The following is a 25519-nucleotide window of genomic DNA, read 5'->3' as shown; positions in this document are numbered from 1 at the left end:
AAGGAGCTACTACACAATTCTTTGTCAGAGCCTGAAATAACCTTAGCGAGCGGGTTTGCAGTGCTGGTGGCTGCTGAGGCAAGAGACTCAGCATTAGGTCTTAAAAAATGTCGTGCTGAATAATTGGTTAAAACATGGTTGTGTGTTATAGAGAGAGAAATCTTGTTTTGTAAGCTATAGGCTGGTTAAAATGTGCAGCGAATCTAATAACACAAAAACAAAGCAAAGCACGTGCACTCCTTTACAGTCACTGTATGGGCACTTGTATGGCAGCAGTGAAAAATATGAGAGAACACCGCGCCTATTATAAAGTACTCTTGTGCGAGGCCCCATGATAGCCTTCATAACAATGATAAATGAGTGTGGGCGGCAGCTAACCTATTTCAGACAATAATGCATGGGAGTTTTGAAGCTTTTTTCTTTCTTTCTTTTTTAAAATTTTTAAATTTACAATTTGAGATGCTTTCAATTGCAATCATTCCCTCTCCACTTGGAGGTGACTAGTTACTTTGGCCACAACTGCCCTGGGCTAACTAACAGATTTGAATACCAATCGCCGTAATACCAGCAGAGCAGGGAGAAAGAGTCCTCTCATGATAGAATTGTCTTACCAATGGCCAAAAAGTGCAGGCAAAGTCCGAGATCAAACCACCAACCAACTAATTCAGTTACTGGGTTGTTCCATCTGTCGACATTTCGATCCTCATCCTACAGGCTATTTGCTCCGAATGAAGGGTATGCACATATAACTGTATAATAGAGCAGGGATTCTCAAAGTGGGGGCCTTATATATAAGATTCAAAGATTTTATCTGCCAATTCATTGCGGGAGTGGAGGGGGTGGTGGGGAGTAAGGGGTGGAAGCATAGGCAGGGCAGGGAAGGGAGGGAGTTCAGCTTGATAGTCTGGCGTATGACACTGTTCTTCAGTCGACTGGAAGTGACCCGTGGATTTCGCGGCCTCATCCCTGAAGGCATTACCTTGAAGAGACTGTGTGATGGGTCCCTGGTGATTCTGAAGGCTTTGAGGCTTTTAAGATGGGTGGAGTACTGTAACTTTTTTATTATTTAATTTTTTCATTACTAAACCCAATTTAAAATATTTTGCGCCTGAATTTAGTAAAAAATAATAATACAAATTTATTTTATACAGTGGGAGTTGGTCTGATGATTTTGGAGGTTGCAGCACAAAACATTTGGGAGCTCCTGTACGTGTGTGTGATGTCATAACAGAGCAACAGTTGTTGAAGATTCTGTCTCTGCTCAGATTTAAAATGTGCACACCATTATTGTTCTGGCAGAGGCCACTCATCTGGCTTCTGTTTCCATTAGGCATTCACTCTTTAGTGCCTATGCAAAGAGAATGGGGATGCATTTGAATGCATGGCAGACCTCTGCATTATTCAGCCCTGCGACAATTCAGTTAATTATAAATGTGTCCCCAAATGAAGGGTGGTGATGGTGCCCAAAAGTCCATTTGCATGTGTGTTCTATTGCCCCAGCTTACAACATTAGCTCAATTACAGCAAATGGGCATATTTCCGTGCTGTTTAAGTAGGAGTTTCTGTGATGAGACAGAATGGGGGAGTATTGGCTGAACAAACAAAACAAAACTATGCCCTTTTCACACCTGCATTTCCACACTTTGAAGTTGTTTTTTTTTAACATCAACTTAAAGGAGTCTAAACACAAGGTAAGTAACCTTCAGGTGTTCCTTTGAAATCACCTTTGTTGAGTTGCATCAGTTGAGGAGGAGCTTCGCTTCACAGAAAAGCTGACATTTCTAGTCTGCACCTTTTTGTTCTCATAGTCAGCTATATTTTTTTTTAAACATGATGATGAAGTTCTTGGATGCAATTATTATTATTTTCATCAGACATAATTGTATCACAGCGTTGAATGTATAAGTGCTTCCCACACGATTAGGCTAACAATGAGAGGCGGCGGAACAAAACAGGAAAGCCAGGAAGGACGATAATGTGTTGGAAATAAGTTACCAATTTACCATCTGACAATAATGAGATGGTCAGATGTTGTTTGTTGTTGGCTGATGCGAGAATTGACTGACATACATCTTTGATCCAGTGCGTGATGTGAGTAGATTTATATGCAAATGTTTTTTTTTAATTGCACGAAAATCCCTTCCATGACATTTAAGAACAGTTTCAAGCAACGACTCTATAACCCCCGGTACTATCAGCCTCTTCTTGATAATGTGGTGCAGATTAACCGTCTTAACCTTTAACCAGACCGGTTTGGATTTGCAGGTGCTTTCAAATATCCGTGCCTTCTTTAAAAAGATTACAAGCATAGCTGCTGTTGGGCTGGTGTGTCACAATGATGGAAAATGTAATATTTCTGTAATAACTTGTCTCATATCCTGAGCCCCTGTTCTATTACTTTTTGTTTGTTCCGTGCAGTTTTGTCCCTGTGCATATACGGAGGCCTTCTCCCGGGAAAATGCAATACTAGCAGAACACTAATCTGATATTGTGCTTTTGCTCAGGGTAACAATTTCCATGTGTATCTTTTATTTATGATTTTTGCACATTGTTCTGTCCTTTCTTGCTAAATACATGTCTGACAGGAGCCACATGAATGATGGATGGAAGATTTTTTTTTTGCTTTATCTTCTCAGGTCTCTGTCCACAAGTGATGTAATTAAACCGGTGGCTGCAGCTAAAGTCCCTTTCTCACCCAGAACACAAACTATTCACACGAGACCCACATGGTTTCAGTCTTACCCCAGCTTAAATACTAATATGTTCCTATCTATAGCCTTAACTTTGCAGCGACCTCTTGATGCCACATGTAAGCCCTCTATTTAATGTGGTTCATATTCAGTATTGTGTATTTCTGTTTCCAAGCAGCTTTGTAGTTTGCAAAGTCCTCAAATGTGTGAGCCCAAGCCTTACTCAAGGTCCACCCGTTTGTTGATCCTCCGTTTCTTGCAGAGCTGTGATCAGAGACGTCTCAGCCGCTACATGACGTCTATGTATTGCTTTGTCCGCGGGTGCAGACAGGGGTTTTAATGAGCGTGAACAGGTGAGTGGTTTGCTGTTTTCACTGCCCAGTGAGGGTACAAAAGCAAAGCCAATTTATTATTTTCTGTTTTTAAGCCCTTTTAGATGACTAGCCTTGCTTTTCGGGCATTGTATTTAGTCCAAGTTATGAATGTATTCAAGGCTATTAGAGCACTCTGGGATAGTGCTGTGTGTGAATATGCTTTATAAATAAAAGTAACCTTTACCTTGGCTAATGCACTCTATAAAAAGTACACGTCATCAGAACATAAACTGACTGAACAAAGAGTTCACATAATATGCCTCTAAAAACATGCAGCTGTGCTCAAAAGTTTACATACCCTTGCAGAATATTAGATTTTTTTTAAAAAGAATATGAAAGATAACACACTCATAGTTAGTGGTTGTGTGAAGCCATTCATGGATGGGGTTCACTGATGCCACTGGCTCCAGCAGAATAAAGTGAAGGTCCCGTCAGTGGCATCTCCGTCTCCTGACCTCAATATCATTGAACCATTGTGGGGAGAGCTCAAACGTGCAGTTCATGCAAAACAGCCCAGGAATTTACAGGAACTGGAGGCTTTATGCCAAGAAGAATGGGCCGCTTTACCCATAGAAAAAAAGAACCTCATTCACAACTAAGAGACTCCAAGCTGTCATTGATGCTAAGGGGGCTATACACAGTATGTAAACTTTTGATCAAGGTCATTTCGGTACTTTCTTTTTAAATAATAATAATAAATGGCTTCACGCAACCACTAACTATAAGTGAAAGACAACCTTTCGTGATATCTATCATAAAAAAAAATCTTCTTCCAGGGTATGTTAACTTTTGAGTACTGTACAATACAAAAAAGTGCCAAAGTTCAGAAAGGTTTAATCGTGACTTTACCTAAAGCCAAAGTCAGTAAAGATATTATTGTGAATGTGAGAAGCCTTTAGGAACGCCTCACTCGGAGAAAAGAGTCAGGCAGCTTGCTTCAGGCTGGCTCTGTATCGCGGAGGAACAAAGAGCAGTCTGATTATTAACCAAAGCCTTTTCCATGCACATCTACACTTGTCTTGTCCCCCAAATCTTTCACACACTATTCATAGTGATGACCTTTCCCGGCTGCCCAGAACTCCAATGTTAAAGCTACTACAAAAAGCACAGCAAAGTAGCCCAAATTAATAGAGTTTCAAAGGTCATTGCTTCACTTATAAATTATGGATTTGAGTACCTTTTGAGCTGTGATTTCTCTTAATCTTTGCCTCAGCACCAAACCATTATGTTGATGCTTTGAAGAAAGCTTATAGGCCTGTGGCAGCAGACAGAAGATTAACAAGGCATCCAATTTAAAGAAACCAGACTGAATTGTTAACAGTGAAAGTGGATGAACACTTGAGCATGAAAGGAGATTGCCAAGAAATATACAATATAATGAATGTTCTCATGTTATATGGCTAAAGAAAACCTATTGGAAATGCACATGGAGTTTAGGATTTGAGTGAAGATTTATTTACTGGCTCAGGGTCATCTGCTGATATTTCTGGACATTATTAAGTCCAATTAAGTTCTGTTTTAGCCCCAGTTTAGTCAGTTCTGATCTGGTGGCACTTGAAAGGTCAAATATTATATAGGGTGGTACTTGGTGTGTTTGCATTCAGTGCGGTGGTTTATGAAAGTTCCTTTATAAAACCTGTAGGAGCGTCTGAGCAGACACTACCTTTGATTAAGCACAGCATCCCTGCACGCGCCGCACCCTGATCACCCTTCTTACAAAACCAGATAACATATGTCTCTGAGCTGTCGAGCCAGCTTAATTATGTTTCATTCAGCACACAGAATTTCATAATGCCTACATTAAAGGACTTGGCCAGTAAAGGTGTGATTCAGGAGTAGAATCTCAATGAAACTGGGCAATGGCCTTGCAGTGTTTTACATTCCACTGGGAACAAAGCAGTGAGACTGTGCGCGTTAAGGAATCAAAGACATGTTTGAACCACACAAGTGAAAAGCTGCCAGGATAGTAACTGTATGCTGCACGGTTCAGTGGGGGAAAAAAAGAAAGGCATTTGGTCTACTTGAGGTCTTTGACGAGATAACAATGTGTTCTGTCTATTCACTTTACACAAAGCAAAAAATGTTACATTTTAAATTCAGGCTGCTGTATGTCCCAGCAAGGCTCTTGACCTCTGTGCACTCGCATCACAAAAAAATAAAACATTAAGATTAAGTGTGTAGATTATTAGACTAACAAGAAACGCAGTAGAGCAATTTGATTCATGTGACAACTTATCTCCTTTTGCATCCCCACTTCTTCAGTCGTTTTGCAAAACATTTTTGCTTTCTTTCTCTATACAACAAAGACAATACAGAACAAGTGTAAAACAGCCAAAGTTGTTTAATTCCAGATTAATACCCATCAGTTAAATAAAAAAGAATACAAACAAACAGATAATGCTTTACAAACACCTCTTCATTTTATTCACAGCAACCTTTTTTTTTCTTTTTTCTTTTTTACTTTTTCAAAAAAGCTCTATTTAATATGTGCAAGTCTGAACAGGAAAAAACAAAAGAAAACAAAACAAACATAAAATGAAATGAGAGTAAAAGTTCGCTAGCTTACCCTTGTTTGGACATTCAGGAACAGAAACCCTAGAATAAATTGTAGCTTTCTGTGTGAACAGGAAATCTAACTTCACCTGGTGAAGGCCAGATTGTTATTATTGTGTGCATAACAAAAGCACAGTAATATCAATCTAGAATGACTCTTGAATCCTGTGTTGAGAGCAGGGACATTTAGCGGAGTATTTGCTGCTGATTGAATCTAGCACGCCTTGATATAGCCGGTCATATAATGTTGCTAAACAACAAAGTGTGACGATAGTAAAGCAATGACATTTTGTTATTTAAGCTATTTTTATTTGTAATATGTTGAAGCAAACTCTACATTTACTTTTTGCTGTCACCCATGGCTCAGATGGTAGAGCGGGTCGTCCAATGACCGAGAGGTTGGCAGTTCGAAACCAGCTCCCGCAAGTGCAGATTGTTGGTTAGGGGCTGATGGCACAGATGGGTCGCCTCATTTCCCGTCAGTCTACCCCAGGGCAGCTGTGGCTACAAAAGTGGCTTACTAGTACCACCAAGTAGGGAGTGAATGAATAATGACTGCAGTGAGACACTTGTCAGACAGGCTTGTAAAGCGCAATGCAAGTATAATCATTATTATTATCATTATTATTTATCATCATCATAAGTCGCGATGCAAGTGCTTGATGTCAGTAGTATCATTGCAAGCCTTTCGTGATGGATTGCCCAAGAGATTGAAAATTCAGATCCAGTTTCTATGTTGTTTGCAGAATAAGGTTAAAAGTAATTTGCAATAAAGACATGTTGGCAGTGGCTAAGTTTACATAAAGGCTTATCTTATCTTAAAAAGTTCAGGATGGATAAGTGCTTTAAAAAATTCCGCCCAGACAGTGCTGGCATGATACAAAAAATTCAAATCAAACAGTTTTGTGACTGATGCTTCGTCTGCTCCTGGATCGATATATTCTCAACTCTATGTCCAAAAGCCAGCGGAGCATTTTAACATGTAACTCCAGCAGGCTCCAGAAAAGATTCATTTAAAATGTTCCAAATTATTTTAAAACTGCATCACACTCACAAAGTTTGTAAAACAGCTTTACTGGAGCTCTGCATGTGCTGATAAACAAAAGCACTTCACTGGTTTCATAAACAAAGTGTGGCCAGGTTGGTAAAGAAGAAATTTATGCCAAACTGTTGCATAATACCTTATATTGGCTATAAATGGAGGAGCAGGAGCTTGGTTCGCATTGCCGGCAGTAAGTCAGACCTGTTCCCGGTGCGTGTTGGTCTCCGCCAGGGCTGCCCTTTGTCACCGGTTCTGTTCATTACTTTTATGGACAGAATTTCTCGGCGCAGCCAGGGGCCGGAGGGTGTCCGGTTTGGGAGCCTCAGAGTCTCATCTCTGCTGTTTGCAGATGATGTTGTTCTGTTGGCTTCAACAGACCAGGACCTTCAGCACGCACTGGGGCGGTTTGCAGCCGAGTGTGTAGCGGCCGGGATGAGGATCAGCACCTCCAAATCCGAGGCCATGGTCCTCCACCGGAAAAAGGTGGTTTCCCCTCTCCAGGTCGGTGGGGAGTCCTTACCTCAAGTGGAGGAGTTCAAGTATCTCGGGATCTTGTTCACGAGTGAGGGACGGATGGAGCGTGAGATCGACAGACGGATCGGTGCAGCGTCAGCAGTGATGCGGTCGCTGTATCGGTCTGTCGTGGTGAAGAGGGAGCTGAGTCGGAGGGCAAAGCTCTCGATTTACCGATCGATCTACGTTCCCACCCTCACCTATGGTCATGAGATTTGGGTAATGACCGAAAGGACAAGATCGCGAATACAAGCGGCCCGAAATGAGTTTCCTTCGCAGGGTGGCTGGGCGCACCCTCCGAGATCGGGTGAGGAGCTCAGCTACCCGGGAGGAGCTCGGAGTAGAGTCGCTGCTCCTCCACGTCGAAAGGAGCCAGCTGAGGTGGCTCGGGCATCTGTTTCGGATGCCTCCTGGTCGCCTCCCGCGGGAGGTGTTCCAGGCATGTCCTAGTGGGACAAGGCCTCGTGGAAGACCCAGGACACGGTGGTGGGACTATGTCTCCGAGCTGGCCTGGTGTCGCCTCGGGGTCCCCCCAGAACAGCTGGAGGAAGTGTGTGTGGATCGGGAAGTTTGGGCATCTCTGCTGAGACTGCTGCCCCCGCGACCCGGCCCCGGATAAAGCGGAAGAAAATGGATGGATGGATGGATGGGCTATAAATGGATAATAATGCAACAGATGAATTAACTGATCTGAATAAAGATGACCCTTCTGTGATAGACTTATTTGATTGGATTTCCTCAGCGACATGATGCTGATTAGTGATGCGCGGGTCAGAGTTTTTTTCAACTCGCGGGTCCCGCATTTGGAGCAAGTTCTAACCCGACCCAGCCCGCCCCGCAACATTGTTCTATTTTTACAGCCCGCCCGGCAACCATTAAAAATTCCGCGTTACAAATATGATCCGTATGAACAGTACCGGCGTGTCAGCCCCTTGCGCACGCTCAGTCTCTCTCTCTGGGCAAAAGCGCTGGGCAAAAGGGAGAGAGGAAGAGAGCACAGGTAGGCTAATGCAAAGTCACACACAGTCGCACATATGGTGGAAAACAGGAGACATGAGCTCCACAAAAGCGTTTTCTGGATCACAAGCTGCAAAACGTTGTTTTTTGAAAATCCGACATACAGTGCCTCTCGTAAGTATTCATACACCTTGAACTTTTGCACATTTTGTCATGTTTACAACCCTAAACATAAAGATTTTATTTTTATTTTTTTACTGAACGTTCACACACAAGTAACAGACAACTGTGAAGTGAAAGCAAAATGATACATGATTCTGTTAATTTTCAAAAAATAGAAAAGTGGGGCTTGCATCAGTATTCATACAGCATTTTCTGAGTGCATTAAATTGCCTTTAAAACATTTCTAATGACTCCAGAATGTTCACACCTTGGCCTAACGGTTAAATAGAGGCCACCTGTGTGTAATCTACTCTCAGTATAATTACAGCTGTTCTTTCAGGCCCTCAGAGCTGTGGTCGGAGTGTGTTGGTCACCGAACAGCATAATGAAGGTCAAGGAGCTCACCAGAGAGGTCAGGGATAAAGTTGTGGAGAAGTTTAAAGCAGCCTTAAGTTATACAAAGATTTCCCAAGATTTGAACATCTCCCGGAGCACTGTTCAATCCATTGTTCGGAAATGGAAAGAGTATAGCACCACTGCCAACTTACCAAGGCGTGGTCCTCCACCTAAAATATCAGAGCGAACAAGGAGAACACTGGTCAGAAAGGCAACCAAGTGCCCCATGATAACTCTGGAGGAACTGCGAAGTGCTGCTGCTGAGCTGGGGGAAACTGTACATGGGACAACTATAAGTCGTATTCTTCACAAATCTGGCCTTCATGGACGAGTGGCAAGAAGAAAGCCATTATTGAAAGGAGGCCATAAAAAAATCCCGTTTGAAGTTTGCTAGAAGTCATATGGAGGACACAGCTCCATGTGGAAGAAGGTGCTTTGGTCAGATGAGACAAAAATTGAACTTTTTGGCCCAAATGCAAAACGTTATGTATGGCGCAAACCTAACACTGCTCATGGTCCTGAGTGCACCATCCCCAGTGTCAAATATACAGGGGGGAGGATCATGCTGTGGGGCTGCTTTTCCTCAGCGGGGACTGGGGAGATGGTAAGAATAGTTGGAAACATGGACGGAGCCAAATATAGAGACATTTTGGAGGAAAACCTGCTGGAGTCAGCAAGAGAACTGAGGCTGGGGCGGAGATTCACCTTCCAGCAGGACAATGACCCTAAACACAAAGCTAAATCTACAATGGAATGGTTTAAAGACAAACATATTAATGTGTTAGAATGGCCCAGTCAAAGTCCTGACCTAAATCCTATTGAAAATCTGTGGAAAGAATTGAAAACTTCTGTTCACAAACGCTCTCCTTCAAATCTGACAGAGCTGGAGTTGTTTTGTATAGAGGAATGGGCTAAAATTTCAGTTTCTAGATGTGCAAATCTTGTACAGTCAGACCCCAAGAGACTTGCTGCTGTTATTGCAGCAAAAGGGGGTTCCACAAAGTATTAATTCATGCTGTATGAATACTTATGCAAGTCCCACTTTTCACTTTTCTATTTTAAAAAAAATAACAGAATCATGTATCATTTTGCTTTCACTTCACAGTTGTCTGTTTCTTCTGTGTGAACGTTCAGTAAAAAAATAAAAATAAAATCTTTATGTTTAGGGTTGTAAACATGACAAAAGTGCAAAAGTTCAAGGTGTATGAATACTAACGAGAGGCACTGTATATTTACGCCGAAAACCTGCTGTAAAGATGAGGAATAAGTTGTGACTGAATTCAATGAATGCGTGTACGAAGGCTCGCAACCGGCATTTTTTGACCTGCCCCAAGCCGCCCCGCGATCAAAGGAGAATTTCACGACCCGACCCGAACCGCGGGGTCCGCGGTGGAACCCGCAACCCGCGCATCACTAATGCTGATGATGCCATTAAAGGCTTAGCTCTTGACACATGTGTTAAATAGAGCTCTGTGTCTTGATAAAAGCTGTCCTCTCGCTTTGGCCGTCCACGTCCTCGCTGTCTGATTCAGACTCGTAGGTGATCATGTCCTCATCGCCCCACACAGTGGGGATCCCCTTGTAGCAGATCCTTGCGTTCCTTTGCGTGTGCTGGCTGGGGTGGAAGCCCAGGTGAATACCCCTGCTGTGTGAGTACACAGAGGGTAGTGTGGTCCTCAAGCCTGTGGCGGGACAGCCTGAGCGCCTCCGCAGAAACAGAAAGAGCCCGGCAAATGCAGCCAGGATAAAGGCACAGCTGAGCAAAGCCACTACTGTAGTCAGTGGAGAGGAGCCACTGTCTCTAGTGTCAGGGTCTAAGGCAGGAACCTGCTCCTGCTGCTCGGGCCCCTTCTCTTTCTTCAGTCCTCCTGCTGAAGGAGACTTGCGCTGCACCTGGTTCTGGTACAGACACGAGCTGACAACAAGATGGCTGTGAGGGGGACAGGACAGACAGTCTGTGGGGCCTGGGCCTGAGCAGGTGAGGCAGGCTGAGTGACAGGGCAGGCAGGCCTGGACAGAAGAGAGGTCCACCCAGTTCTCCAGAGACAGGTTCAGCAGCTGGGGCCCCGAGGTGAAGCCGAGGGGACAGAGCTTCACACAGCCCTGTAGGAAGAGGGAGAAGCCTGGGCTGCACTCTGGAACACAAACAAAGGTTTATTACTCACCGTGGGGGCAGAAATTTGGCACGGAGAGCAAATTTAGCGAAAATAAGTAAATGTGATCGGGAGTAAAATTACTCATGGGGAAATGAAATGGATCGAGTCCGGCAGACCAGAAAGTGTGAACATGCCATTTTCAACAAAAATATGATGAAATCAAGCGGGATCTAATTTAGTGCTGTGATGGAGTCATCTTCTGAGCAGTTGTTGACAGAGTAGCTCCACTCAAAATGGAGCAGTTTGAATCACCCCTTCTGGCCACATGTCCCACGCTCTAACATGACATATTGAGACTTTGCATATTTATGATGCATGAGCAGATGCACAAGAGGCTTGAAAATATTCAGCCTGTATTAACTGCACTGTGTGACCTGCAGCCAGTGTGCAACATCACTGAAAAACATGCATTTGTTGTAATTTGTTCTTACCAATGCAGATCTGCTGAGCATCAAAAGTCTTGCAGCTGTTGTTGGAGGGCCGCGGGAAGTCCGACGCAGCCGGGTTTACAACACTAGGTCCAGTTCCCCACAGGATGAGTATGAACTGACTCAACACACCTGGAGAAAGAGAGAAAAAGCGGAAAAATAATGTTAATTTAGCTCATCTTTACATAGAAGTGTTACAGAGAGACATTTTTTTAACCATTAAAATTTAAACATTAATACTGAAAAAAGACTCTTGAGTAAAGAATGCTTGGTAGTACATTCCAAGGTCAAATACTTAATTATTAATAGTAAATCAACGTCTACTGCATTATACAATATAAGGACAACGGTTGAAAAGCAATTTAATTCATGATGTGTACAAATCAAAGACAGTGTTACCATAGTCATGACTGTGAGCTGCCACGTTCTCTATCTCCAGAGTCCATTCGCCTTGTGGGTCCTCATCCCAGGAGTGTGTGGACATGAAGGCCCAGTCATTAAACCCCTCTGAGGAGACGTCATTAGGCCTAGACAAACGGCAAGGCTTAATGGCTGATTCTTGTGTTGACAAAAGGGAAAAAAAAACTTTCTTCTGTACCAAAAGGCCAGACAGAAAACAAGACAGAAAAAACAGCTTGAGAAAGACCCTTAGAGACAAACACAGACATTGGGGAGGCCCTTTAACAGAAGATGGGCATGAACGCATTGTCTGTGAATCTAGCAGTTGTGTCTGATGTATCATAACATGTGATTTATAGATTGTTAGTTAACTGTCCAAGGTTTACTTTCTTTATTAAAAGCCCCAAGGATATTCAAAGAACATCAATCATTAAATATAATTTTAATATCACCACATTTGGGTTTTTATTTCCATGCTGGCTTGCAATGTCACAAAGTCAAAGTTGATGTAACTGTGGATGGGTATGAAACCTTTTAAAGCTAAAATATAGCTATATTTTGCTTTAGTTATTTATTTAAAGTTGATACAGTAGCATTGACTTAGAAGTTAAACAACCTTTTGTCAGAGTTCACGTGTCATTATCATACAAATAGTTGCAGCTTAGAATACATGGTTATTTACAGTAGATACTCATAGAGATACAAACGATGTTTTACCTGGGGAAGAGCAGTGTGGCCCGAGTGCCCAAGGGGCTGGTGAGATGAATGGCCAGTTTGCCTCTCTGGTTGTGGGACAGAGTGACACGAGCCTGCACGTGTTCCAGGGAGCTGACAAACTCTGGACGACCCCAGCAGGCGTCCATGCTGCGACTGATAACCAGCCTGTTACCTATGTCCCTGCAGTGTGACAGGAGACAAGGGACACAGTGGTTACAGCTCTGACGGGGATTCTGTGAAATCCAACTTCATGATAGTTCTTTTAGCTTGTACAGTATGTTCAGAAAGTATTGATGTTGGATTACTATTGCAGCAACATATGATCAATAGAGGAAGAATAACATGCCTCACGACAGTCTAAGCATTCTATACGTTATTATGTTAAAATCTCTAACCTGGGTTCTGTGAGCATGCTTTGCACGCACTGATGCTGGGGTCCCACTGTGGTCCAGTTCTGAGCCAAAGCCACCATCGCACCGGCATCAAGGAGGCCATATCCATACGAGTGACTGACTGCAAGAGAAATGCACTTTACTAACATCTTAAAAACATTTGAGTTCATGGAACAATGGATGCAAATGTTAAAAAAAAGGCCTGTATTGATAAAAAACAAACAATCAAAGGCAGGGCCAATACTTTAAGAAGATGCAAATCATTTTTAAAACAAGCCAGATTGCATAGACAAAACGGCATCCTACATCCAAAAGGGTTTGGCGCTGTATATAATTACGATAAGCACAAACCACAGTTAAAACATAAACATGTCCATCTGTGTTCTACAGAGCCAAAAAGCCCCAAAACAGCAAAGCAGAGGTGTCCAAATTGTTACTCAAAAGTTACCAGTAACTCCAATCCAAGTATCTCCCCAAAGGCTTTCTACATTTCTACATAAACTTGTCAAAATTATTACCGTTTCATTTAATGTATAAGTGCACGCATGGGTGTTAATGGTGTGAGGGAAACCACTCGTGTCGAAGTCTTGATGCATTTTCTCTGGGCTTTGTGAACATAAAGGACACAATATGCAAATATTTAGAGAAGATTAAAATAATTCACTTCTGATGTTGAAATATTATCTTGGCTACTGACTGCCAAAGTCTACTCTGTACAAGTCCCATAGTTACCCAGGTATCCGTACAACACAAGCTGCTCTCTTCCATTAGTATTTTGTGAATTTTGTAAGTCTAAAGTCTAGTTGCGTCTTACTGCCGCCCACATTACACAATTCGAACGCGAGTCCATTTGTGACCCTCCCACACTACACTGCATTCCAAAACATTATGCAAATTGTATTTCAGTGTCATAGAGGTAAAACAAATAAGTTTTTCAATGAAACTCATGGATGGTATTGTTTCTCAGGGCTCTTTGAATCACTGACATTAATCTCAGAAGCCTGGGATGATTAGTCGTCAGGTTAAGCCCAGTTAAGGGAAAAACTACTGAAAAATGACGTTCCACATTATAAAGCAGACCATCATTTTCAAGCAATATGGGAAAGGAAAAAGGATCTCTCTGCTAATGAATAGCGTGAAATAGTAAATACCTTGGACTAGGTATGAAAACCTTCGATATTTCATGAAAGATTAAGCGTAATCATCGTCTGATGTGGCTGATTCAGACACACACGGGTTTGTGCAGATAAAGGCACAATATGGACGGTTTCTGCCAGACAAACACATCAGATTAACAGCTGCTACAAAGCAGCAAACATGTATTTGAAGCTGCTGGTGTCTCTGGAGTCTCCCAAACATCAAGCTGTAGGATCCTAGCGTGGACTGGAATCATGGGAAGAGAGCTGGTCGGCCCCTTTAGATTCTGATTGACCACTTTCTTCCATGGCACAAAAAGAAGAGCCGTGCTTTCCCAAACAAAATCTTTATGCATGACAATGCACCATGCCATGCTGAAAGAATACCTCTGCATCATTGGCTGCTATGGGCATAAAAGGAGAGAAACTTGGACCCCATCCTAACCTCTATTGAGAACCTCTGGAGCCTCAAGCAAAAGATCTATGAGTTTGGGAGGCAGATTTCATCCAAACAGCACCTCTGGGAAACCCAAGCAGAAAATCTCCTAATGCTGCATTAGGAGGTCATATTCAATCACATTCAAATGATCCTCTAACAGTTAAAGGCTTGAAAATTCTGCTGACTCTAATTTGAGTTGACAATTTAGAAAATCTGAGAAAAATATGCATTTGCATAATAATTTGGAACACAGTGTACGAGACACAACTCTGTGCGACTGCCTTCGATGAGACATGACTTGAGAAGATTCGCCTCGACTGAAAATTAGATCAAAATTGGGCATAAAAGTTTGCTGACCTTAAGAAGTGAAAACATGTTTAATACAGCAGCAGTGCATTTATTTACCTCTGCGCCCCACTCCATTGGTCCTCCAGTCTCCGGTGCTCAGATGCCTGGGTACGGATGTTCTCACCACTAGATGCTGCATGTCCCTCCAGGTCAGGTTCATACTGCACCAGAGCAGAGGACCATGAGCATATTGATTTTCAAACAGTTCAGTTACTCACATTATAAGTATTTGCAAAGATTCACAGTCCGAAAGGTCAGGAGCATAAACTGAGATTACAATAACAATAATGAATACAAGAATATGCCTAACTTTGTGTTGAGACAAACAGCAGCGGCAGATCATCAAAGTCACAAAAATGACTTATACAGTACTGGTCTAAACTACTGTATGCTTTAAAGGTTTTGCCTTTTGAGGAACAAGGCATTGGATTAACTTAGCATCAGCACTTCACTTCTTTTATGGTGTTGCTGCCATATGATTTCGGCTATGATTATTACAGAGGATAGACTGGTCAGTACCAAAAATATTCTAAACACTTGCAAAAATATATTAGTGAAAGAACATTTTTAAAACCTTTCATACACTGGGCTCCTGTAGTGCAACACAGTTCACAAACAGAAATAGAAACCATCCAGAGCATTGAGAACGCATCACCTCCGCAGTTCTGCCCCCATCAGCATCTCACATCCTCCCGCGTGATTTATGGACCTGTCACCCTAAAGTGACTTCAGCAAAGAGAATATAAAAATAAAGCAGGTTTGCCAGAGAGTCTTCTACCTATTAAATGATTTCATCTGTGTGATCGGTGTGGTCCCAGTCAGATCAACTAACTGCTGTGTTATTATCGCTGTCTGTCAGGAGGGACATTCTGGGTTTGGTCGGGGGGAAAGTCAGAGATAGTCAGAATGGGTATATTTCACGCTCGGCCGATCAGGTGTAATATAACAGTTCAGGAAAAGTGAATTAGTAATGAATGAAGGATATGGCTGCACAAGGAGAATAAAAAGGTGCACATTCAGGATCTTCTGACAGGCTGCATTTATGTGTCAAGGATTAATGCAATGCAGGAATGAGTATCTGTTACTAAGTCTTGTCCTCTTTCAGAACAACTTACAGGTCAGTGAAGAAAGGTTTCTTTGCACTCAGTGCATCAATTCACAGCTGATGTCAAAATATTGAAAATGCATAAACCAACAACTAAACTAAACCAAAGGAATAAGTTGTTTTTACTTGCTTGTACTGAAGTGTTTTCTGAAGCGAAATACTAAAGTACTGTAGATGCAATAATTTCACTTAGGAACTTTTACTTGTATTGAAGAAATACGCTTCCTAAACAAAACCAAAAAAGGTCACATTCTCTAATAGGTATTTTGTTGGACCGCATTTAGCTTTGATAACACAATGCATTCACTACAATAAGCTTCTGCAACGTATGCAAACATTCAGTGTTGTATTCATTTTTCACCAAGATGTTGGGAGAGTGTGACCACTGCGCAAAGCAGCACATTTCAAAGTTTCTCTCTCTTTTTTTTTTTTAATTCAGCTTACACCATGGGAACATATTTACAGTGTATACACTCAACTAAACTAAGCCCTAGAGGAAACTCATGCTCCTAGAGGCAACTCATGCTCCTAGAGGCAACTCATGCTCCTAGAGGCCATAAGAGCCACTGCAGGTGTCGTAGCATGTTACGGTTTTTTACTCATTAATTGTCCATGAGAGTAAATACTACGCTGACAGAAAAGACAAACGGAGAGAGGGATATTGTACATCCAATTACACAATGTAGATTCACTCAAACTTGGCGGTAAATACTGTCTTAGTGGCGCTAGCCCACAGTTAGCTTTGCCCGTTAGCCTGTTAGCTTCTTCTTCGTGATTCCATTAGTGTGTATTGCGAAGTTGCAATTGTGGTTTTCTGGCCAGCGAGGGACTATGAAAAGGATTTAAGGTAAACAAGTTACTTAGTACCGCTTTAATAGGAAGGGTTATAATATGCAAAAACATCATACTAATCTATAGTCTTGCATGTGTGAGGGTGTGTGTGTGTATGTGGGTGGGTGGATGGGTATGGTGGTTCATGTCTGATAAAATTAGACATGGGGAGTGCGGTAGTATTCTAAATGTATACATTCCCAAAGATTCTCAATAGAGTTAAGATCTGGACTCTGTGGCAGCCAATCCATGTGTGAAAATGATGTTTCGTGCTCCCTGAACCACTCTTTCACAATATGAGACAGATGAATACTTGCATTGTCATCTTGGAATACGCCTGTGCCATCAAGAAATCCAGGTTCAGGTTCAGCTGATCTCATTCTTTGGGCACACAGTGTTGCTGAACTTAGACCTGACAAACTGCAGCAACTCCAGATCATAACAGTTCAATCCGTCACTTTTATTTGACCTGTACTTTTAGTCAAGTAATGAAATCAAGCCCACACTTATATTATAACTGAAGCTTAGAGTTTGTTACATGTTCAAGTGTTTGTTAATTTAATAAATACAAATGTGTGTATAGTGCGCTGTCATGGCCCTCCAGGTATTGTATCTCTCCATTTGCTTAGCTAATTAACTGATTATCAAAAGCCCAATATGCTGAGGAGAGAATTTTCCAGCTGGGACTGAAGCCAGTGTGGAGTCCCTGAGCTTGTACACACTTCTCTGAACACATCCCACAAGAGCACAGCCGGGCGTATGCAATTAGATTTACAATTAAATTAGGAATAATCATAAAAGCTGTAGACAATTACTCGACAACAACACACTCATTTATCACATTATAAGCGACTAAACTCCACAACTCCCTAGTGATCTTCAGGGACACTTTGTTGTCTGTGAAAAAACAACCCAGTAAACAGTTCCGAAGAAAAATGGTTCAATGGTCTCTTCTGAAAAGTTCCAACGGATGGATAAATATAATTAAAGGTACGGTAGATCTCAAACACTGGATCTGTCCATGTCTAATACTTATTATTACAAAATGGCCACTAAATTGTTACATAAGTTAGTTGAAGGGGGCCACTGGCTCCTGTGCAAATAGAGCTTGACATGTCATTGTCAGTCAGCCCCTGAGCCAGAGTGATGATGTATGCCAGGCCTGTCATCGGCAGACACAGGCAAACACAACCCGCAGCAGTGGACAGCATGGGAATTCAAAGTGAAGTTAGGAGAAAAAGAAATTAATGAAGCAATAAATGATTAATTACATTGTTCTTATATTGATTTATATCCATGTTTAAATACTGACTATTGCAAAAATGAGGAATTGTGCAGAAGGAAATGGAATAATTCATGCACAAGCTCCACAATACTGAAACTGTGCCCTCATCCAGCAGCACACATGGGAAATGAAATGCAGCAGACATATTAATAAACTGTTGCATAACACGAATTGAACTGCACCAATATTAGGACAAAAAAAATAAAATAATGCAAATAAAAGCCACCAAGGTTTCATCTAAACTTTCACTGAACTATCCAATTATTCAAAAACCTCACTGCAGTACATTTTCAGACTTTAAATGCCATGAAAAATGTTTTAGAGACAATGTGCATTTAAATTATGGCATTCATAATTTAGTAGCCGATGTCCAATTTTTTTTTGGGGGATTTATGAAGATTTTCCTTAACATCTGCGCCTGAGAGTACTTCTGGTGTGCGTTGCTTCTATTTTTTTCATTCATCAAAAGAGAGTAAATGTTTACTGTTAAATACGTCCATATAAGCTTGTGGTATACATGACAGTGACGAGAGAGCATGACCACAACAAGACTGTTTCTGAAATGGTGCAAAGCATGTCCATGAATCTGGAAACTGAGTCTTCTCCTGTTCTGCTCTTCAATCTTCTCTGTACTGAAAATCCCATTGAACACACATTGTAACTCTGGAATTATTTAAATTATCAGCGTGCTTATATTTTACTTAAGTATAACTAACTGACTAACTAACTAAAGTAAAAGCTTCATAGGATTATATTGTTATGTGTCATGGATGATTTTGATCTATTCTATTCAAAGTATTAAGTTAGCGTCTGTCAGTCTTGCAAAATGGGGAGGCCCATAACATGATACTATCATTCATTAAAGCAGAACTAAGTAACTTGTTTTCCTTAATAAATCCTTTTCGTAGTCCCTCTGGGGCTAATACAAGTGATAAAGACGTGATTGGGGGGTCTTTCATCTCCCCCGATGTCTCTGGCCAAAAAAACACATTGCAACTTCGCTGCCAACGGGTCGGAGGCGCAATACACACTAAAAGAATCACAAAGAAGATGCTAACAGGCTAATGGGCAAAGCTAACTGCGGGCTAGCGCCACTTTAAAAGTATTTACAGCAAGGTTTGAGTGAACAAAAATATCTCCATTGTGTAATTGGATGTATATTATCCCTCTCTCCCTTTGTCTTTTCTGTCAGCGTAGTATTTACTCTCAAGGACAATTAATGAGTAAAAAAACGTACATGCTACGACACCTGCAGTGACGCTTATGGCCTCTAGGGGCATGACTTGCTTAGTACTGCTTTAATAACTTGATCATAAAAGCCTTGATGTTTTTCAAACCATGCTCAAACAAGAATCCCAAAAGCTGTTGTGTGGACATAGAGGATCAGACATTGATTTTATAATGTAGTTTCATGATTTTTGAGAAAACAAACAAACAGATTTATTGCGCAGCCCTATCACACCCTCCCCCTATAATCCCTGCTTGTATGATCATACAGTGTTTGTGAAGCAGAAGGTGAGCGTGTCCTTGTGACTCACTTGGCCTCCAGCGTCAGTGCGATGATCCCTGCAGCGAGCGGAGCAGAGGCCGATGTCCCAGTGTGAGACTCTGTGCACTTCTGCCTCAGGTCTGTGGTCACCTACGAGACCAGAGGACACACAAGAGCGGGCACAAAGAAAATGTAAGGACTTTTTTTGACCACAGTAAGTTTTCACCATCGAGTCGGTGAAGCCAAACCAAAGGGTCACACAGCGGCCACTGAATGTCAGCCAAGTGGAGGAGCCAGCAGTATGCTAACACGGTGAGACGCTGAGGGCAGCAAGCTAATGAATTGTCTGGGTCACGATGAAACCATGATACGAATGACAAGAAGCCACAGGGCAAAACAACAGGACATGGAACAAGTTAAGCCTTCAATAGACAGTAATTGACATCATCGGTGACAATTTAAAAGAACAAACCAAGGAGGATGAGGCAGGTGTGAACATTATGTGTGAAGAATGTGCAGTCAGGCGCAATTACCTAAGAAACCTACCAGACCCAACACTGGCAAATGATTAAATCTAAAATGAAGGTAGTTATCTTTACTAAGAAACTGCACAGAAATGGTTTAGTGTTAAAATTTTGTTTGTGCATCTTGTCAATACAGAAACAGTTTTAGCAAAAGGTCAGACTGGGAATGTAGATTGGAATTATTGCGACTTTAGCTCCCAGTTTGCTTGTTTTCATCATTTACCAGTATCTTTCGCCCCCTTGCTCTCGGTCCCAATTATTAATTTCTCGGAGGTCATAACTGTAGCCTCCAAGTGACCGCTAACTTAACACACTAGCCAGATAACAACCAGCCTATCATAGATTCTTGGAAACCGCAGCAAACAAATCCAATATTGACTCTGTGCCTAACTTCAAATCATAACAACGCCGCCCAAGAAGTGACTTCCTGTTTCAATCCAGCACATCAAAATAAAAACACCGTCTTGTTCACTAGTTTAGCAGTTCATTAGTTCAACTTTCTTTCCGCCTAACTACTAACAGACAAAACACTTAAAATGTGTGTATCTAATTATATTCTTGTAATGTTGTAAGTACCTGCTTTTATTTTGGCATGCTGGATCGAAACAGGAAGTCACTCCTTGGGACAGAGTCAATTGAATAAGCTATAGATTTTGTGGGAACTGTGATCCATACAAGGCTCTGTTTCATTTATCGACTCCATCAGGTGTCAGTCTGTGAACAGTATTTCCAAATCAACACATCAGTTCTTTCAGATGAAAATGTGTTTAATAAAAGCTCAGGTTTGATTAATAAAAGCTCAGACTTTTGTTTAACTTAACTAAACAATGGCTCAGACAGTGCCAAGCAAGCTTTTTCCATCTCACCTGCTAGTGTTTTGATCTCAAAAACTATCTGAAACCAATCTATAGGACCTTTTCAATTTGACACCAAATACCCACAAATTAACCAGTCTGTAATTCCCAATCAAGCCATCATTTAAACATGAATTTTAGGCCAAACACATGACAAAGTTGCATTTATTTCTTATGAAAACTGGAGTAGAAAAGCAGCGAACAAATGAACAAGGCGAGTGGCATGTTTGAGATCACTTCACTTCTTTAGCTTTCTTTCATTTCTTCAGACGGAGCTATTCAACTCCAAATAGTTGCCCTTTTTGAGCGTAGAAAGTTATCAGCAGTTGGTAATGACCTGTTGCTGTAATACACTCAAAATACTCTTACCATGTTTCACAAGGAAAAACAAACAAAAAAACAGCTGTTTGGGCAGCTGGGTGGGGGTTTGTTGATGGGGAGCTAATGCCCTCTTCAACTAGCCTGCTCTACACCCTGGCTTTTTAACACACTACAATATGCAGGGCTTAATTACTTATTACATATTAGGTAATCCATTGTAAATTCACAAAAATAAATAAATCAAATAAAAAAATTAAAAAAAGGAAATAGCCAATTGTTAACAAAATAATACTATATCGAGGATGGAAATGACAACTGGAAAGTAGCAAGATCAAGGATAATATGTATGTTAATGTGCCTCTTAACACAACACTAGTGACTTTTGGAATGTTAACTTTGTTTGGCATTGAATGATAACCATCTGTAAGTAACTAATGATCGGCGTTTGTCACTTGCTTTGAACCAGACATCGTACATGTAGTGAGACTGTTGTAGTTGTGCTTCGCTTCTGTTTCTGTTCATTTCTGATCATTATATGAACATTTCTTCCAGTGCTTTGTAAGTGTGGTCCGTGCTAAAACAGCCGTTTAGGTTCTCTTTTGTTAACGGGGCAAATCAAAATATGATGTTGCTAAATGTTGATTGATAATGTGTAAAGTTATATCGCAAACGGGTACATTGTGTATACGTGTGCATGCTGTGTTCCAAGGCTCTCGTACTTTGTACTTGCAATATGTTCTTTTGTACTATTGTTGTAATATACATTTTTATTGTAATGATTTCGGGGGTGGACGTTTATAAGCTTTTGCTTCGGTCCACTCCTTTTGAGCAGAATTTCAAGTGCTCAAATAAACAAATAAACTAAACTAAAACTAAACTAAAGGAAACATTCCAGCAGGTAAATCTGACACTGCACACTATGGTCATTATAGAGGGATACGTAAAGCTGCTCTTGGACACTCAAAATAGTTTTCATTCAATTGTTAATTGGCTAGAGCTTACGTTCTTATGTGCAAAAGGCAAACTGGTCGAACTGAGTGAAGTCTGTACACTGCATGTCTGCTTCTGTGCATTTCTCTCTCTGTGTGTCTGTCTCCAGTGCATTTCTCTCAAGGCGTACATCCCTCACACAGTGGATTTAGCCATGAGTGAAATAACCAAACAAAGTATAATGAAAGACTAGCACCAGGGTCTATTGGTGAAATTTCAGTTTTTCTCCCTTTGCTTCGAGTTTCGAGAGACAAGATTTATTATCTCCAGGCTTGAGGTGCAGTGTTGCAGGTGAATGGTAAACAAAGTGTGTGAACATGAGCCAGACTAACAGAAACGAGAGGCTTCACTAGTAACTAGGGATTGCACACACGTGAAAATGACCTTAGTATGCAGATGGGGTGTGCCGCATTGCTATTGTTTGCAAGTGTTAGTCCACTGGCAACAACGGCAGTGAGGAAGTGATCCAAACCGCACAAACACTATAAACTATATAGTGCACAGCAGGTCAACCCACTCTTCGTACTACAAGCGCAATACGGAGAATCAGCAATTCACAGCTTTCACAAAACAAAAGCCTTAATAAAGCAATATTGCTATTCGCAGCAGAGCACAAAATTGTAGAGAGTGGACTTTTGGTTATACAATGTAAAGATAAAAAAAAAAATGGGCCAGCATACCACACAAACCTCTCAATTATCACAAAAACAGCTGCTCCTGACGGCGCCATTTCTATAATTAAAAACATGTGACAAGTTGCATGCCAAAGAAGCACCACAAAGCAGCCAGCGCTATCAGGGACCGAAATGAAAATTGTATCTAATACAGAGCAATGTCGTTGTCTGCCTGAAGCTTCCCTCAGTGGGTTGTGGCTCCAATGGTGCATTTACATTGTGTCATGTTATTTTATGAGCCTGAGGCAGGTCTTTTTTCAGCTGACAAGTGCCTTGAAGCAAGTTGGTGGCGTCTGTGAGTGTTTGTCAGCATGACTCACTGCTTGTTGCACCATGAATGCTCTGATTATGAATGCTGGATTTCTTCTAGAATAAAAGGAAATGGGCTTGAATGGGTCTTTAGGAGGATTTAGTTTGTGTGGATTTAGTTTGTTTTGTTCCATCATAGTGTGTCATCCTTCATCCTAATGCACAAATATTAAGTCAAAGCTTTTTACACACGTTGTTCAGCAAGCAGATATTACATCAGCATCAACAGTGTCCAGGAATTCTTCACATTTCATATATCCTGATCCATCAAGATACTGTTAAAGTGACGATATATTCCAAATAATCTAAGAATCATCTCTGAAAGAACCAAATGCCTGAATAAACCTGAATTACCAATTACAGACCGTACATACAGTTAGTAAAACGAATTTACAGTAACTTGCAAAACTGGTTTATGTAATTCTTGCCCCGATAACATGCACTTGCACAATACACCACATCAGCAATGCTCTAGGTTGAATTCAGGATTTTTTTTTTCCTTACACATCTAAACACGTACACATCTGTCACTTTCTCTTTACTTCTTAGCTTAAAATAAAGTTTTTGTTCCACATGTTACTTTTTCCACACTGACATCTAAGATACAGTATAAGAATCCTCCACAGTCGGTGCCTCCCAGTGTTGAGTATGTATGAATACTGCACTCACGATTTGCTTCTCTCCGGGGTTGCCAGAGCTGAATGTTGTTGCGAGGGTTGAGGAGCAGGGCTCGCTGTACCAGGGCACGTTCCCGGACTGAGTGGAGCTGCTGATGGAGAGGGTGTAGATGCTGTTGGTGTAGCCGTCGCAGTTGCAGCTGTCCTGCTCCCTACCGCCGTTCCCCGAGGCCCACACAAAGATGGAGCCCAGGCCACCGCGTCCCTGACGAGAAAACAGACACACAGTTTGAGCTACACAAGACAAGACCCGGTGTGCATTTCCCCTATGTCCTTATATTCTTGACACTTTTAAATTATTGATTAACCAGAGAAATCTACAAACTAACTTTCCTAAGTAGTATCAGTAAATGACAGCGCGTGAATTGTGACATAGTAAGTCCAAAAATGGTCCAAACAGATAAAACAAAACACACCACCCGTAACGATAAAGCACCAGCAGAGCGATCAAGAGTCAAAATGTATTTACAAAACTTAACCAAGCGACTAACAAAAGCACACGCCATCCTTCAACAACTGTGTTTAAATCGGTGTTAAGTGCAACAAGGCAAAGAGTTTCACATCCCTGCAGCCTTCGCAGAGAAGCAGTTTAGTCCAATGAAAAGACCTCAATTTCACATTGCATCCTCTGAAGGTGAACATTTACTTTGTTGCTTTATGTGGTGGGGTACCCTTGAGCTTTATGTTGTAACAGGCTCCAGCCTATGGTAAAACTCAGGAAATAAGTCTGAAACAGTGTGAACCTATTTTATTATATGACCTGTATATTCATCATGCCCTCTCCAGCTCGACACCTTTCATCTTACGAACGCTTTTGAGAAAGTTGAAGCTGCTTGGGGGAACAGTCTAGTCTGACATATCTGACATATCTTATTTTTGTGACTGGTCAACTTCTGCAGACTATCCCGAAGACTCAAGAAACAGAAAAAGACAAAAGGTGAAAAGCTGTTCATCAAGGCTCTCGTCTTAGCTGAGAGTCTGTTTAACATTTTACTCGTTTGTCTGTGTGGGATCTTCTATTTCAAAGCTGACGACGTGAGCCCTCACCATTTGGAGGCAAAATGCGACTTTATAAATAGAGCCATTTTGTGGGTAGAATGTTTTGCAGAACAACAAACATATGGTAGATCGAAAATAGCAGTGGGAAGGAGACACCTTTTCAAACAGGTTGTTCAGTATCGTGTTTATGGTTCTCTTTGATGCTTACAATGATCTGTTTTGTCCAGAAAAATGGACGGGGGCAGTGAAGAAGACTCTACCAACTGTGTCTGAGCAATGTGACGCTACAAATTGAATCGTGGTCTGTTGCTTTTGCTGTGATATAGTCACACAATTCAGTGCTCCATTATTTAATGCAGTTCTGTGAGCAAGTATAGACATTTTCAGCTTTAATCCTCCTATTGATCAGTCTCCGTAATGCTCTTTATTCTCTGAAGTGTGAACTGTTTGGAGCCATAGATTTTGGTTTCCTCAAAGGCAGAATAAAGATAAGGAAGTGTGCAAAAATGTTATAAAATTTAAATTGTGATCGAGGCTCCAAAAACTGTGACATGATATAATTGTTTTTGGCATATTGCTCTACCGTCCAACGCCGCCTGATACAAAAAAAGTCAAATACTGTAAAACTGCGACGACGGTATGTTTACCCTTGTTCTAAAAACTATAAAGAAATACAACAAGGCAGCCGATGGACAGCCAGACATTCTCCCCTTGCGTGAGCTAATCTCACACACACCCACATCACCAGAGTGTTTGCTG

At 41.4% G+C, this 25519-nt stretch overlaps 1 protein-coding gene across 1 annotated transcript in view; it reads right to left on the bottom strand.

Annotated features, from left to right (window-relative positions):
* Positions 1 to 10119: 10119 nt before the first annotated feature.
* The window catches only part of furinb (furin (paired basic amino acid cleaving enzyme) b), a 90060-nt gene continuing 74660 nt past the window's right edge, over positions 10120 to 25519 (bottom strand). The window contains exons 9-16 of the mRNA XM_079568511.1: positions 23754 to 23966; positions 19462 to 19562; positions 14760 to 14863; positions 12783 to 12900; positions 12388 to 12567; positions 11671 to 11798; positions 11275 to 11403; positions 10120 to 10822 (exon numbers count right to left, since the gene is read on the bottom strand). Coding sequence (XP_079424637.1) covers positions 10146 to 10822; positions 11275 to 11403; positions 11671 to 11798; positions 12388 to 12567; positions 12783 to 12900; positions 14760 to 14863; positions 19462 to 19562; positions 23754 to 23966 — 1650 coding nt within the window. The 3' untranslated portion in view covers positions 10120 to 10145. The remainder of the gene's footprint in view (positions 10823 to 11274; positions 11404 to 11670; positions 11799 to 12387; positions 12568 to 12782; positions 12901 to 14759; positions 14864 to 19461; positions 19563 to 23753; positions 23967 to 25519) is intronic.

This window comes from Gobius niger (assembly GCF_951799975.1).
Source record: "Gobius niger genome assembly, chromosome: 12".
Classification (NCBI taxonomy): domain Eukaryota; kingdom Metazoa; phylum Chordata; class Actinopteri; order Gobiiformes; family Gobiidae; genus Gobius; species Gobius niger.
This window is presented reverse-complemented; position numbering and strand designations above follow the sequence as displayed.